The 16,234-nt window shown below is 40.8% G+C and overlaps 1 protein-coding gene across 2 annotated transcripts in view; it reads right to left on the bottom strand.

The window, feature by feature from the left end:
• Ptpn9 (protein tyrosine phosphatase non-receptor type 9) overlaps positions 1–16,234 on the bottom strand; it is a 75,794-nt gene that overhangs the window by 20,807 nt on the left and 38,753 nt on the right. For both annotated transcript variants that reach the window (XM_052188268.1, XM_052188269.1), the window contains 6 exons: positions 15,180–15,323; positions 13,410–13,499; positions 12,624–12,748; positions 8,264–8,369; positions 3,176–3,286; positions 1,011–1,339 (listed from right to left, as the gene is read on the bottom strand). In XM_052188268.1, the coding sequence (XP_052044228.1) occupies positions 1,011–1,339; positions 3,176–3,286; positions 8,264–8,369; positions 12,624–12,748; positions 13,410–13,499; positions 15,180–15,323 (905 nt within the window). The remainder of the gene's footprint in view (positions 1–1,010; positions 1,340–3,175; positions 3,287–8,263; positions 8,370–12,623; positions 12,749–13,409; positions 13,500–15,179; positions 15,324–16,234) is intronic.

Below are 16,234 nucleotides of genomic sequence, written 5' to 3' on the forward strand. Positions count from 1 at the left end.
TATATCTTGACCCAGGGAGTGGCACAATTAGAAGGTGTGGCCTTGTTGAAGTAGGTGTGTCATTGTGGGTGTAGGCTTTAGAACCCTCATCCTACCTGCCTGGAAGCCAGTATTCTGCTATCAGCCTTCAGATGATGAAGATGTAGAACTCTCAGCTCATCCTGCACCATGCCTGCCTGGATGTTGCTATGTCCCGACCTTGATGATAATGGACTGAACCTCTGAACCTGTAAGCCAGCCCCAATTAAATGGTGTCCTTACAAGAGTTGCCTTGGTTATGGTGTCTGTTCATGGTAGTAAAAGCCTAACTAAGATAATAATATATAATATTGTACTATATATTATATATCCAAACACACACACATATACTTCTTAGAGATATAACTCTCTCTGACTCTCTCTCTGTTTCTCTGTCTCTCTGTCTTTCTCTCTCTCACAAGGAGAGAATTGCCTTATCTCAGTTACTAACTCATTTTTTCCCTCTTCCAAAATTCTATCAAAAGTTAGGCATGATGACACACACCTTTAATTCTAGCACTCAGGAGGCAGAGGCAGGCACATCTTTATGAGTTCAGCCAGCCTGGTCTACACAGGACGCATCTCTGGCTGCCCCACAGCAGTGGAGTTATATACAAGTGCAGCCATGCCTGGCCTTTATATGGGTGCTGGAGATCTGGACGGAGATCCCCATGTTGCAGAGCAGGTGCTCTTACCCACTTAACCATCTTCCCAGGAAGCCTCTTTATTTATGTATTGTTTTTATGTGTTGCCCCAACTAGCCTGGAGCTCACTATGCAGACCAGGCTCACTTCTAACCCACGGAGATTCACTTTCATCTGCCTTCCAAATCCTGGGATTAAAGGCATACACTACCATGTTCAGCCTTCCTGAGACGCTTCTTAACACGAGGGAAACCCTCTATAAAGGAACTGAGATACTGAAGCAGCTGTAGGCATCATTTGCAAGAACATCCTGGGTAGCTGATTGTGACCCAAACCTCTCCTACTTACATGGAACAGTGGAAAGTGCCAACAGGGTTTTCACGACGAATGTCTTCATACTCCTCATAGATGCCCTGCTTTTGCCTGGTGTTAACATAGTCTACCAACTCTTGGATGGTCATGGCATGAGGACCTGGAACATGTACTGAGTCCCAGTCTAAAGCAGGAGGTAGGGAAAACAGGATGATCTCATCGAAGGGATCTGGGTGGCCGTTCACTTGGGGCAGGAACTGGAAATTCCAAGAAGCGAGGTCAATTTTGACGTACCCACCCAGATTTTCTGGAAGGCACTCCCTAGGCAGGTGCTGGGTAACTTCAGATGTCTTTAATATCTGAATCTGCAAGGAAAGAAAGAACAACATTGAGTACTGGGGCTGTGGGTAAGCAAAGATACAAACAAGATAATAACAAATGTGCTTCTACTAGGTTTCAAAATCCGATGAGATTTGCTTAAAACACTGTGTTTGAAAAGAGGCAGACTGAATTTTATCAGCTTTGGTTTAAAATCCTATGAATTTCTCAGATAGTTAAGTTCGAATCCCCAGAATGTTGATCACATGAACTCCTGGAATTAGGGTCCAAGTTATTTCTCTTCTTAAACAAAGGGATTGTGAGCAAAGGCTTCACTCTGGCTTTTGTTTGTTTGTTTGCTTTTTGTTTGTTTGTTTTTATCAAGACAGGGTTTCTCTGTGTAGCCCTGGCTGTCCTGGAACTCACTTTGTAGACCAGGCTGGCCTCGAACTCAGAAATCCACCTGCCTCTGCCTCCCAAGTGCTGGGATTACAGGCGTGCGCCACCACCTCCCGGCCAGGCTTCACTCTGTTAACAAGCCTTTTCAGCACCATCTCTTGATGGTGCTCTTCTTGTTGGAAGCTAAGAATGCAGAGGTAGTGACTACTGTTGTCAATCTCATACTAACTCCATCTATTCTACATCTCTTAGCTTAGACTTTACTCACAGCTTTGTATGGATGTCCTCAAAGACAGAATTCTATGAAAGAAAGACAAAGCCACCTAGAAATGGTAATCTGGGAAAAACATTAAGTAATCATATTTGATTCTGTTACATACTTAAATATAGCCATGCTAGGCCAAGTTATTTCTCCTTAAGATCTCTATGGGACAGGAATGCTATTCCGAAAAGATTATTACACTGAGAAACCCTGTCTCGAAAAACCAAAACCAAAAACAAAAAACAAAGAGAGAGAGAGAGAGAGAGAGAGAGAGAGAGAGAGAGAGAGAGAGAGAGAGAGAGAGAGAGTGAATGAGGTCAATTTTAACTTAGAAGCAATAAGAAACTGTTTTAAGAAAAACAATGTGCAGGGATGTGCATGGTGGTTCACTCCAGTCACACCTAGTCCTTGGAAGGCTGAGGCTAAAGACTGCCAAGAATGTGACCCCTCATGGGCTACGACAGTGACAGTGAGCTGAGGCCAGCCTCAGTCATAGAATGAAACTCTGTCTCAAAGAACCCCACCAGTGTGAAGGTCACTCACAGGGACTTAACAGTACTTCCCAGGAAATAAGCCAGTTTGACTTTCCTGTGCTCACTCACTCACTCTCTTCCCTCCGCCCCCACCCTTTCTTTTTTCCTTTTTTCTTTTTTTACTTATGCCAGAATCTATCTCCAGGGGCTTTCAGAAGCTAGGCAAGTACTCTACTACTGAGTTACATAGCCCCAGAAAAATTCTAACACCAATTGAGCTAATATAGTTATATCAATTGCTGATTTTGGTTTTGTTTTTGGGGTAGGGCGTTGGGGGCTATACCTAGTCCCTTGGGCATGCTGAGTATGCACTTTGACACTGAGTTATACCTCCAAATTTTAAATACTATGAAATATTAAGAGTGCCTTATGTAGCATTAAGTTAAACTTTGGAAATCATACAATCCTTAAAATATTTCCAGGACACATGGTTCAGTACTTTTGTACTCAAGGTATTGTGAAGGAGTCAGATGAATTGTAGCCTGTTCTTACACACAGGTTTGTGGACAACGAAGGCATCATGTCACAGACTGATGAGTAGAGAGAGGGACTGGGTACGGTAAAGGAGACACCACTCTGAAATCAGCCCAGAGTATTCTCTGAAGGCAGAAAACTAACTGGCGAAAGTTTGCCATCAGAGACCAGAATGTATTATCTAGCTCCAATAGGAAAAGCCTGGCCAGCCTTACCCTTTCGCGGACCTTATCCTTCAAGAGCAGGCTGATAATAGAGTAGGGCACTCGGAACCATATGGGTGCCCCTACGATCAGCACCTTCTTCAGTCGAGCTGGAAATGCTCCCTGTGGAGAAGATGGGTGAGGAGTTAAAGTCCAGCCATGCCTGAAATTGTTCAGACCCAAAGTATGGGTTCTCGCCACTCTTCCTCATGCACAGGCAACAGAGAAACCTGACAGCTTAATTCAGAAGTAGGTAGGTTGAAAGTGATGAAAATAAATAAAGAATTAGAAGCTGATTACCTTTAAAAGTAATGATGTTAAATTCATGTTAATCATATACTTTATGGATCAAAAATTATTCTTTTTTATTATGGTGAGTGGGGACATACGTGCCAGTGTGAACACAGGACAAGTTTCCTCCTTCTGCCTTTATGGGTGGATTCTGGGTACTGAGCCTGCATCACCAGGCTCTCAAGGCACGTGTCCTCATTGAGTCACCTCATGGCCCTGATGTTCCTGTTCATACTGCACAGATCACACGACAGCACACATATTTGCAGCCTATAAAAATTCAGCTTACTAAAACTTAGATTTTTTAATAAATTGAGGATAAACATTTTACTTTATAATCTTCATCTAGTTCAATCTGTGTGTATATACATATAACAGAGTCTACCTTTAATCTTTTCTCCATTTGTTCATTTATTAAACCAATAAAAACAAGCTAGGCCAAAGGTGTAACTCAGTGATACTATGTGTTTAACATGTACAAAAACTAGGTTTGATATCCAACACAGCCGGCCGTGGTGGCGCACGCCTTTAATCCCAGCACTTGGGAGGCAGAGGCAGGCAGATTTCTGAGTTTGAGGCCATTCTGGTCTACAGAGTGAGTTCCAGGACAGCCAGGGCTGTACAGAGAAACCCTGTCTCAAATAAAACAAAAACAAAACCAAGATATCCAACACAATAAAATGCACAAATGCATGCATGCATACATACATACATACATACATACATACATACATACATACACCCACACAAGAACTAGTGTGTACAAGTACAAATGAGGTCTTAGAAAAGTAAATAAACTACTCTTAGAAAAAAAGAGATAACCTATTTATATAAGACATAAGACAAAAGACATATACTGTAGCATATCACTGTTAAGCCACAGTACTTGGTTTCATTCCACTTTTTAAAATTCCAGCCTTTCTTGGGGCAGGCTTACCATGTAATAAGAAATCAGGGGGCTGGAGGGATGTCTCTATCGGTAAAGGGCATACCACTCAAGCATAGAGGACCTGAGTTCAACCTCTAGTAGGCACATAAAGTCACCAGCTCAAGTGAGACAAAGCGATGGATCCTAAGCTCAGTGGCCAGCAGCCTTGTCCAGTCAGGGAGCCCTGAGTCCTTGAGAAGACCCTATCTCAAAAAACACGGTAGACAAATCCTAAGGATGGCACCTACAGTGGCTCCCTCGCCTTACACATACACACATGTGCACCTGCACACTCATGAATGCATACATCCAAAATAAATATGCAGTCCCCAGTAACTGGCTAAAAAGGGCAACTGTAGCTTTAGGGTTTTTTGTTTTTTGTTTTTTTGCATTTTGAATAAATTAATCTCAGTTTCATTTATTAGCCTTTGTTCTTCCCACTCAGTCTTGGTTCTGCTAAATTTGAGGAGTTTATAAACCCTCCCTACACAGAATATACAAAATCCACAGCAAAGTTCTCCAAAGGCTTCTTCATTCAGACTTAAAAACTACTTTTTTCCCTTCCTTCAAAGATGCAAGAATTTATTTCAGGATAAATCCCCAAAGCCCCTTTTTAACTGCCTGATCAATTTGGAGAAATAGCTTTATTTCAATAAGGTGGAGGACAGCAGCAACCATTATGTTACATCACCTTCATCAGAGCAAACAGATAAGAGAACTGGCCATAGTCCACTTAAACAATCATACTGTACCAGCACTTGGGAGATATAAAGCCTGGTCTACACAGCAAGCACGGGGCAAGCCTATAATATTTAGGGACCCTGTCTCACAATAAGACCAAACAGAGAAGTTATCTCATACAGCCTTGGAAAACCTGCTCATTGATAGTATCTATAGGAAAGCATCTTCCATTATATATTCTTAGTCTAGTCTAGTCTAGTCTAGTCTATGTTCATTGGTGTGAGGGTATTGTAGCCCTTGGAGTTGGAGTTACAGACAATTGTAAGCAGTCATGTGAGATCTCTGAAACAACAGCCAGTGCTCTTGACCACTAAGACCCATTACATATTCTTCAAAATGTACATATACCCTTTAACCAATTTAATTTCTGAAAAGCTATGCTAGCAGCACAAATTATTTAAACAAACAAACAAACAAAAACAAAGAGTCTCAACATCTTGTCCCGACTGCCCTGGAATTGGCTATGTAGACTAGGTTGGCCTTGAACTCACAGAGATCCACCTGGCTCTGCTGCCCACCCCCAACCCTACCCCCACTCTCTACCTCTCACCCCATGATAGGACACTTGCCCAAATGCTTGTTTTGTTGTCTTATCTTAGTTAAAGGCAGGGTCTTGTCTATAGTCATCCTGGACTGGTCTGGGAATCTTATGTAGCATAAGCTGGTCCTAAACTATTGGCAGTCCTACCTTACCTTCTCAAGTGCTGGTATTACAATCCCATGACAACACATCTCACAAATACCAAGCGTACACTCTCCCACTCAGCTACACTCCAAGTTCCTGAACATTTATGTTCATTCATACTGTATATTTGTATTTTTGTTTTCTGAGAAGGATCTGATTATGTAGTCCAAGGTGGCCTCTAACACGATTAAAGGCATGTGCCACCATAACTGGCTTGCACAATCTATTTTGTGCCATTCAGTCTTCCCTAGTCATATTAAATAGTTATACACTAAAAAGCATGGTTTGGGGGCTGGAGAGATGACCCAACAGTTAAGAGCATTAGATGCTCTTCCAAAGGTCCTGAGTTCAATTCCCAGAAACTACATAGTAGCTTTCAACCATCATAATGAGTTCTGATGCCAACTTCTGACAAGGAGATGTACATGCAGATAGAGCACTCACATACATTAAATAAATAAATCACTTTTTATTTATTTAAAGCACATTTTTGGGGTTTGAGGGAGTATTTGTTGTTTGAGACATGGTCTCATATAGCCCATTCTAGTGGTTTAAATAAAATGAACCCACAAGCTCATATATTTGAATATTTAGTCCCAAGTTGATGGACCTGTTTGGGAAGGATTAGAAAGTGTGGCATTGCTAGAGAAGGGATGTCACTGGGGGCAAGCATTGAGACTACAAAGGGCTGGTGCCATTCAGTTGCCTTCCCTCCGGCTTGTGGATCAGAATGTAAGCTCTCAGCTGTTAGTACCACCATGCTTTTACTCCACTGTCATGAACTCTAACCCTCTGAAACCATAAACTCAATAAAATGCTTTCTCTCATACCCTGCCTTGGTCATGGTGTTTTGCATAGCAACAGAAAAATAACCTATGCTGTCATAGAACTTGCTATGTAAACCAAGGAGGCCTTGAGTTTCTAATCCTCCTGCCTCCACTTCCTGACACTAGCTAGGGACTTGGAATCAAATGCAGGGTCCTCTGAATGCTACAAAGCATCGTACCAGCTGAACTATATTAGCCTGCCTGATTATATTTTGGTTTTGTTGTTGTTTTGGCTTTTTTTTTTTTTTTTGGATTTGGTTTTTTCAAGACAGGGTTTCTCTGTATAGCCCTGGCTGTCCTGGAACTCACCTGTAGACCAGGCTGGCCTCGAACTCAGAAATCCACCTGCCTCTGCCTCCCAGAGTGCTGGGATTACAGGCGTGCGCCACCACTGCCCAGCTGATTATATTTTAAAATATAAAAAAAATAGCTTTATGGCTAAGGAAGATGGCCAAGTTGATAATATGCTTGCCTTACAAGCACAAGGACTTGAATCTAATACCTAGAACTAATATAAAATTGCTTAGTGTGGTGGTATATATTTGTAATCCTGGGGGTGAGGCAGAAACTAAAGGACCCCTGGGGCAGGTTAGCCATCCAGTCTACCCTAATTGGTGAACTACAGATCAATGGTAGACTTTGTCTCAAAGAAGTGGATGCAATGCCTGAAAATGACGTCTAAGGCTGTCTGCAGGCCTCCATATATACAAGCATACAAGCACATGCATGCACATACACATACACATTAATTTACAAAACAAGTCACTAGGCCATATATATATATGGATATAGGGATATAAAGAACTATGAAACGATATGTATAGAACTTTTACACATCTATATATGTGCATAATTCTACATGAATATAAATAGGCCAAATGAACTTACATGCACTAAAGTGAAATGAAAGCTAAATTTCATCCAGAACTCAGCCACATGTCCAGAAAGTAACTGGCTAGATGGCATTTTTCAGAGTTGTCAGAGGTAGGCCTTTATTAATTACAAAACTCAGGAAAAGGGACATTTTATGTCTAAGAATTTGCCTGTGGCTTTTCATTTTCATTATTTCCTTTTTAGTTTTATGGTTGTTGCTTTGTAAAAGGACCTCACTCCTTATGTGGCTCAGGCTGGTCTGAATCTTTGTAGCCAAGGATCAAGTGGAATTTACTATGTAGTTCCGCCTAACTCAAACCCATGACACTACTCTTGCCCTGGCCTCCCAAGTGCTTGCATTACTGGTAGGAGTCACTAAGCCATCTCAAATCTTTCAACTTGACTTTTAAGATCACTTTTTGTTTTTTTATTTTGTTTGTTTGTTTGTTTTTCGAGATAGGGTTTCTCTGTGTAGCCCTGGCTGTCCTGGAACTCACTCTGTAGACCAGGCTGGCCTTGAACTCAGAAATCCGCCTGCCTCTGCCTCCCAAGCAAGTGCTGAGATTAAAGGAATGTGCCACCACTGCCCGGCTAAGATGACTTTTTGTTATAAGGAAGCAGATATTAGTTATTATATATAGGTGACCTTTAAAATTGAACATATTATCTGAAGTTTACATTTTTCTAGATAATATTTTCCCAAAGAATAAAAAGAAAAAAGAACACTTAAAAGGATTCTCCCTTTATAATCTTACCTTCAGCAGGTTTAGGACTTTCTTGCCAAGATCTAGCTCAAAGTTGGCATAATTAGACCCGCACATGTCATAGATGAACACCAGTCCATTCCTTTGAGTTTCAAAGCTGTAAACCAATCATTGAACAAAGCATTTAATACAAAGGTTTTATTCAAAGCTAAGCCAGATCCTTACATACCTAAAAGGTTATTAGAATCATCATCATCATCATCATCATCTGTATAGTGTTTATGTGTGTGTGCTCATGTGTGCGTGCCTTAGCAAGTGTGATCATCTGTATAGTGTTTGTGTGTGTGTGCTCATGTGTATGTGCCTTAGCAAGTGTGATCATCTGTATAGTGTTTGTGTGTGTGTGTGTGTGCTCATGTGTGCGTGCCTTAGCAAGTGTGATCATCTGTATAGTGTTTGTGTGTGTGTGTGTGTGCTCATGTGTGCGTGCCTTAGCAAGTGTGATCATCTGTATAGTGTTTGTGTGTGTGTGCTTATGTGTATGTGCCTTAGCAAGTGTGATCATCTGTATAGTGTTTGTGTGTGTGTGTGTGTGTGCTCTTGTGTGCGTGCCTTAGCAAGTGTGGGAATCAGAAGACGAGTCTCAGCAGTCAGCTCTGTCCTGTCTTTCCACTATGAAATCCAGGGCTTAAGCTCAGATTCTCAGGTTAGTGTAGCTTGTGCTTTGAGATACTGAGCCATCCTGCCAGTATTTGATTATACTGTTTCTAGACAGAAAGTTTGTACACTTATTTGTTTTAGGGGTTTTTTTTGTTGTTGTTGTTTGCAGAGGGTTTTATTATCCCATGTGCTCACTTTGTATTAAACTTAGGTTAGTCCATCTGACACACTCATTTTAGTGCTAGGATTATAGGTATGAGCCACATCAAGGTTCTTATGTTGTGTCCTCATCTTTCACCCCTCCTATAGGCCCCACACCATCATACTTCTACAAAGTCTAAGAGGGAAGCACCGAAAAAGAGTTAACATTAAAAAATACCAAATTCTTGTCAATTATGTGTATACAAAAATACTTCAAAATCCAGTTCAAGTATATAAAGTTTGTGTATCTAATATACCTCAGGCTCAGTGAATTAACTTTCTGAAAAGAAAAAAAAAACTTTCATTCTAAAATGCACAGAGGTTTTTTTCTGGCAGAATTTATTTCTACTAGCCCCTAATGCATTAATATTAATCTTAACTCCTTTTTGTATGACCCCCACAGAGATTATATTCCTCAAGATTAAAGATGCTGTCAAAGAGGCACAACCAAGTAGATTATCTAGGTCTAGAGAATTTCCATTTTCTCAACAAGCTAAACCTAAGGCCAATTAAAAGAATTACAGGGTTTTTTCCCCCCTAAAAGATTGGGGCCTAAAACAAGTAAGTGACACAAGGAAAGAAGTATAATGAACATAAGCTACAGGGCATAAAGACCCAGGTTCTGGGATCCTATATGAAGTTGCTTATCCTCTGAACACACATGGAATGATATAAAAAATATGATGCTCTCCTGGAATATAACATGAGGCATCACAGTGAGTCAACTGCTTCCTACTGAGTTTGATTCCGGAGCTACATGCAGCAGGAGACTCCAAAAAGCTTGAAACACAGTGCTTGCTCCACATCTGCTTCAAAAGAAGGAAGTGCCGAAAGTAATCAAAGCAGCAAGATAGGTTATGGATCACTTTGAAGAAGACAGGTAATAGATAAGTGTGCAGCCATGTTAGCATTCCCTCTCTGCTGGACTTTCTGAGAAAGGTAGCTTTCCTCACTCTCCTAAATGAAATGACCATTTCAAAAGTAACCACAGTCTTGAAAGTAACCCTAAAGACTTAAGGGCTGAGAAATTCCAAACTGCTACTTAGGGAGTACAAGTCTACTGAAATCACTGTCCTCACTCCTCAGCAACTTCTCATTTTCAGAATAACAGTATGTGTAAGATTTATATGTATCTCCCTCTAAGCATCAACAGCAGAGGCTACATGTTATAAAAGTAACAAGACAGTATGCAGTTAGCTATTCAGAGAGCCTCACTTCAGACAGTCTCTTGGCTACTCTCAATTTGTAAATCCATAATCTAGGCCAGGCAAAGCTATATGAAACCTTATTTCAGAACAAACAAAACAAGCCAGGAAGTGATGGTTTACGCCTTTAATCCCATACTGGAGAGGCAGATGCAGGGAGATCTTTTGAGTTCAAGGCCAGCATGGTCTACAGAGCAAGTTTCAAGACAGCCAAGGTCATACACAGAAACCCTGTCTTGAAAAACCAAACCAAAACAAACCAACAACAAAAAACAAGTCCATTCTGAAATTCTCTACGCCACTCAAACCAGCCTCAAATTGACCACCTTAACTGTCTAAGGTACTCTTTTGTCTGACTCTGAAAGGTTGTGATCAGGTTTTTTGTTGTGGTTTTTATTTGTTTTTTTGTTTTTGTTTTATGGGGGTTTTTTTTGTTTTTTTGTTTTTTTGTTTTGTTTTTTTGTTTTTGGTTTTTGGTTTTGTGTGTGTGTGTGTGTGTGTGTGTGTGTGTGTGTGTGTGTGTGTGTGACAGAGTCTCTCCTCACAGCTTAGGTTGGCTTTAAAATCATAGCATTTCCCCACCTCCTAAGTACTAAGATTACAACAAGCCAGCTGTTATTTTTAATTTTTTTCATAGTGTGAGTGTTTGGCCTGCATGGATGTATGTGCACCACATATCTGGTAACCAGAGGTTAGAGAGGGTATTGGATACCCTGGAATTGGAGCTGCCAATGGTTGAGAGCCACCATGTGGGTGCTGAGAATAAAAAATCCAGTTCTCTCAAAGAGTAGTCAATACTCTTAACTGTTGAGCCATCTCCCTGGTACTCCAACACACACACACACCCTTTTGAGGCAGGGAATCACCATACAGCTTCAGATAGCTGGATCTCACTATGTAGACAAAGCTGGCATCAAACTTAAACAGACCCACCTGCCTCTGCCTCCAGAGTGCTGGCATTAAAAGAGTTCACCAACCCACTAGGCTATCTATCTAGCCATCATCTGTCCGTCCATCTGTCTGTCCATCCGTCCGTCCGTCTATTTAGCTGTCTTCTAGCATTGGGAATTAAACAGGGGAATAAACAAGCTTTCCACCACTGAGCCACATAACTGCAGCTTCCAGATTGGCTTTTTTTTTTTTTTTTTTTTTTAGCTTGCTTTAGTTTTTATCAAGATAGATCCTCTCTATGTAGCCTGGGCTGGCCTGGAATTTGTTATGTAGGCCAGGCAAACCTCAAATTTGTGGGGATACTCCTGTCTCTGACTCTAAGACTGCAGAAACTACTGGGCATGACTTGTTTTATTTTTGTTTTAAGATACGAGAGAAAGATTCTGCGGTCTTACACATGCTTGGCAAGTTCTCACTCCCGTATACTCCCAGGTTACCCCAGGGGGTTTGTTTTGAGGTTTTTCTTCTTTACTGTTTTTATTTTATTTTATGTGTGTGAGTGTTTTGCCTACACATATATACGTGCACAGCAGCAAACATGCCTGATGCCCATTGAAGCTAAAAGAGGGCCTGAATCTCCTAAGACTAGAGTAACAGATGGTTACGAGCTATCATATGGGTGCTGGGAATTGAACCTGGGTTCTCTGAAAGAGCAACCAATGCTCTTAATTTTTAAGCCATTTCTCTAACACCCAAAGGGTTTTTGTTTGTTTGTTTTGGCTGGGATTTTGTTGTTGTTGTAGCTGTTGTTGTTATTGTTGTTGTTTTCAAGACAGGGTTTTTCTGTGTAACCCTGGCTCACTCAGAGATTCACTGTCTCTGCCTCCCAAGTGGTGGGATTTAAGGCGTGATCTATCACCACCCAGCACCCAGAGAGTTTTAACATGAACAAAACTAACAAACAAATAACCTAAGTCTGGTGACATGGGTCTGTAATCTCTACTGTTTGAGATGCTGAGGCAGAAGAATACCAAGTTCATATAAGTAACTAAGTCAGACTGCATCTCAAAGTTAAAGGGGGGAAAAAAGGAATGATTAGGATATAAGCTAAGGATAGAGCACATGCCTTAGCATGTGAAAGCCCTCACACACAGACACACACACACACAGACACACACACACACTCCAGTCCTTTTCCTCCTTCAAATAAACCATTCTCAGTATATTAGCAATTGTTATGAATTGTCTCTCTCAGCTTTTGTTGATGCTAAAATAAGCAAGGTGATGCAAAGAGATCCAGAAACACACACTCTTAAACATAGGAGTTGTTTTCTACTCAGGCTGTTCAGGCTGTGTCCTAAGGACCATGGTGAGAGCACCTTTGAGTTTAATCAATTCACAAACTGTCACTTTGTAAATCAGGTAGACACCTACAAAATAATCTTACTGCTCACCTGTCCACAGCTCTATCTAGCAGGTAAAACAAGGCCTGGAGTACCACGTGCTGGACAGACTTGTGGGGATGATGTAACCTGGCAGTGAAAAGGGCAATGGAGGCTCCAGTTGGGTCTCGAACATTCTAAAACAAATAAATCAGGGAATATTGAGACATGAAAAATCAGTCACAGGAATCTTTTAGACTTATTATCCTGCATGGAGAGTTGGCGCATGAAGAGAAGAGCTTCTGTGATTTGTGTCTATTCTTCCATAAAGGGGTCAGTGTTAGCATCACCACAGGCCTGGTTCTCTCAGCATTCCCTTGAACCATATTCTTGTGGCTTAAAAAATGTCATATTTTTTTTAGCTGCAGAGGAATCAAAGGATGATTCTGCACTGGCTTTGTAACTAATTTCCCAGGCAGGATGGAGAGAAACAGACCAAGATAATGGCTTCTATGCTACCTTAAATATATTATCACATATTTGTCTGAGAGGCTAAGAGATCACTAATTACTAGAGACTTTCCATTAAGTAAGGATGTGTTTTGATACATTATTAACCCTTTCCAACATGCTAACCAACAACTTTAATGGATCAATTAAGACAAAAACTTTGAATACTGCTCCATAACTCAATAATTCAACTATTATTAATTAATACTTTTAATTCATAAGCACTCAATTATTATTAAAACAATTTAGTAGCAAAATGTGTTGATAAGGAACCTAAGCACAAAAATCCAAAGAAGGTAACAGCTACAAGAGGATGTAACAGAGCACAAGACGAGCTCTACAGACTCACCAAGATGGTAAACTTTCCACTGAGGATCTCAGAACGAAGAGGCTCCTCATGAGGTTTCAGCTTCACAATACCTTCCTTCCTTCTCGTTTCCTAGAAAGGAAACCATAAAGAGATGAATTAATGTGAAAATATGACATATGCGAACAACTTTATGTAGCCATCAAACCACAAGGATGGGACATTAGATATCAACTAACTGAACTGTGAATTCCTTTGTAGCATGCCTTGCCATTCCAGGGCAGCTGTTACCATAATTCCTGTCTGCAGCCACCTTCTCAGGACTACCTGTTTTGATGCCTCCAAGAGTCAGCCTGAGTTTGGCCATTCAGAAATACAGATTTCTAGTGCAGATTTCTTTTCTGTGCCAACACTCATGTTCCAGTTGCTTACAGGAACTCTCTATTTGGATATCCCAAAGCCATGGACAAACTAAACCCATGAGCTTCTGTCTACATGAACCCACCCCACTTCAATGTCTCCTAAATTAATTAATCTTACAGCACTGATCTTGACACACAAGTCCCAACTCAGATGCCTCACTCATTTCCCTCACACACCAGTCTAAGCAGCTCCTACCCATTTGAACTCTAAATGTGTCCACTTTTCTCCCTCTCCCCCGACATTATGTGTTTAATAACACTGCCATTCTCTCTCCTTGCAAGTACAAAGTCTTCAAACTGATCTTTCTGGCTCCAAGATAATCAGTGAAATTTCAAACCACAAAGCAGCATAACATACAGTTTCTATCAAAGTGGCTACAATCCTAGAAAGCAAACGTAACACAGAATCAGTCTTGAACTCCCCTTTTAAACAATCTTAGCCAGCTGTGGTGGATCATGCCTTTAACTCCAGCACTTGTGAAGCAGAGGCAGATGGGTCTCTATGAGTTTGAGACCAGCCTGGTGTGCAGAACAAGTTCCGGGATAGTCAAGGCTACACAGAGAGAAACTCTGTCTCAAAATAACAAAACAAGGGTTGGAGAGGTGCCTCAGGGGTTAAGAGCACTGACTGCTCTTCTAGAGGTCCTGAGTTCAATTCCCAGCAACCACATGTTGGCTCACAATCATCTGTAATGGGATCTGATGCCCTCTTCTGGTGTGTCTGAAGACAGCTACAGTGTACTCATAGACATAAAATAAATAAATAAATCTTTAAAAAAATCTAAAAAAGCATTGTAGCTGGGCAGTGGTGGCTCACACCTTTAATTCCAGCACTCACAAGGCAGAGGTTGGCTATACAGAGAAACCTTGTCTCAACAAAAACAAAACAAAACAAATACCAAAAAAAAATACTGCCAAGAAGGGGACCTAGCTGATATAGCCACTTTTCTTTCCCAGAGCTAGCACCAATTATTTCTTGAATAGCTCTTTAGCTCAAAGTTCATCAGAATGGCAGCTTTCTAAAACTTTATGAGGCCTTATACTACAGCTGTAAAATATACCAAATAGGTTATCCAGGAGGCAGGGAAGACAGCACGAATGAAAACTCTAGGAAGGAATGTGTCCCAGGATGACATTAGGAACTTTCTTTGCCTCAGTCCTAACAAGTAGCATGCTGGTCTACAAGCAAACTTTAGGTACATTAAGTAGTGTTTCCAGGAATTGGCCAGCCCAACCTCAGTTCTCAGAGAATTTGTGGACACTGAAAATGGACATCCGTTTTTAACAGAATAAGAGAGAAGTAGAAAATCAACATGTACAAAATAAAGCAGAAAAAAATAGCAATACTTAGCTCAACCATTACCCATCTGTCTGTTCCTGAGCCACTTACTCTGTAGCAATGGAACAATTCTACAGCACGGAGTACATCAAACTTTCTGGCCATAAGGAACTTGACAGCCACATTCCAAGAGAGTGGAGAAACATTGTACTGTACTGTCCACTTGTTGATTTCTTCAAGAAACTGCTTGGTAGCCTGTTTAATAACAAAATGAGGACAATTAGTAAAAAAAGAATATATTTTACAAGCATAAAAGGAACAAAGCAGGTAAAAATTATTACTTTTGCCCCAAATGACACTCATTTACATAGCAAGTTTTAGTCCAGTCTGGGCTCTATGAAATTCTATCCACAGGAAAAGGCACCTGCCACACTTCAATTGCCTGGTCCCATGTGGTGGAAGGAAAGGAACCGACCCCTGCAAACGTGAACCCCACGTGCTATGAATGCACACACACAAATAAATAAATAAAAGTAATTTTAAATTTTAATTTAAAAAAATTTAAAAGGGTTGTCTTAGTGTTTTACTGCTGTGAACCGACACCATGACCAAGGCAACTCTTACAAGGACAACATTTAACTGGGGCTGGTTTACAGGTTCAGAGGTTCAGTCCATGATCATCAAGGTGGGAGCATGGCAGCATCCAGGCATGCATGGTGCAGGAGAAGCTGAGAATTCTACATCTTCATCTGAAGGCTGCTAGAAGACTGGCTTGCATGAAGCTAGGCTGAGAGTCTTAAAGCCCACACCCACAGTGACACACCTACTCCAACAAAGCCACACCTCCTAGTAATGCCACTCCCTGGGTCAAGGATTAAATTCATATAATTTTAGTCTTTACTGTTTAGGATAAAAAGCACACAGCCAGTTCGTAGAGAGGACACAGCACTGGGATGCATGAAGGAATAATGAGGAAACCCCTCTGAGGAGGTGGGATTAGAGCACTCTGCCAGTACCCCTGACTTCAGCCAAAATATCTATTTTTTCATTTTAGAATTATTTAAATTGAGATTTTATGTATGTATATTCTAAGTACCTAAAAGATTTCTACATTGCTATTCTGTTCTATTTAGAAACTTTTCTTGATTATTAATTCAAAAAATGAT

The sequence above is a fragment of the Apodemus sylvaticus genome, chromosome 7, assembly GCF_947179515.1.
Source record: "Apodemus sylvaticus chromosome 7, mApoSyl1.1, whole genome shotgun sequence".
Taxonomy (NCBI): Eukaryota; Metazoa; Chordata; class Mammalia; order Rodentia; family Muridae; genus Apodemus; species Apodemus sylvaticus.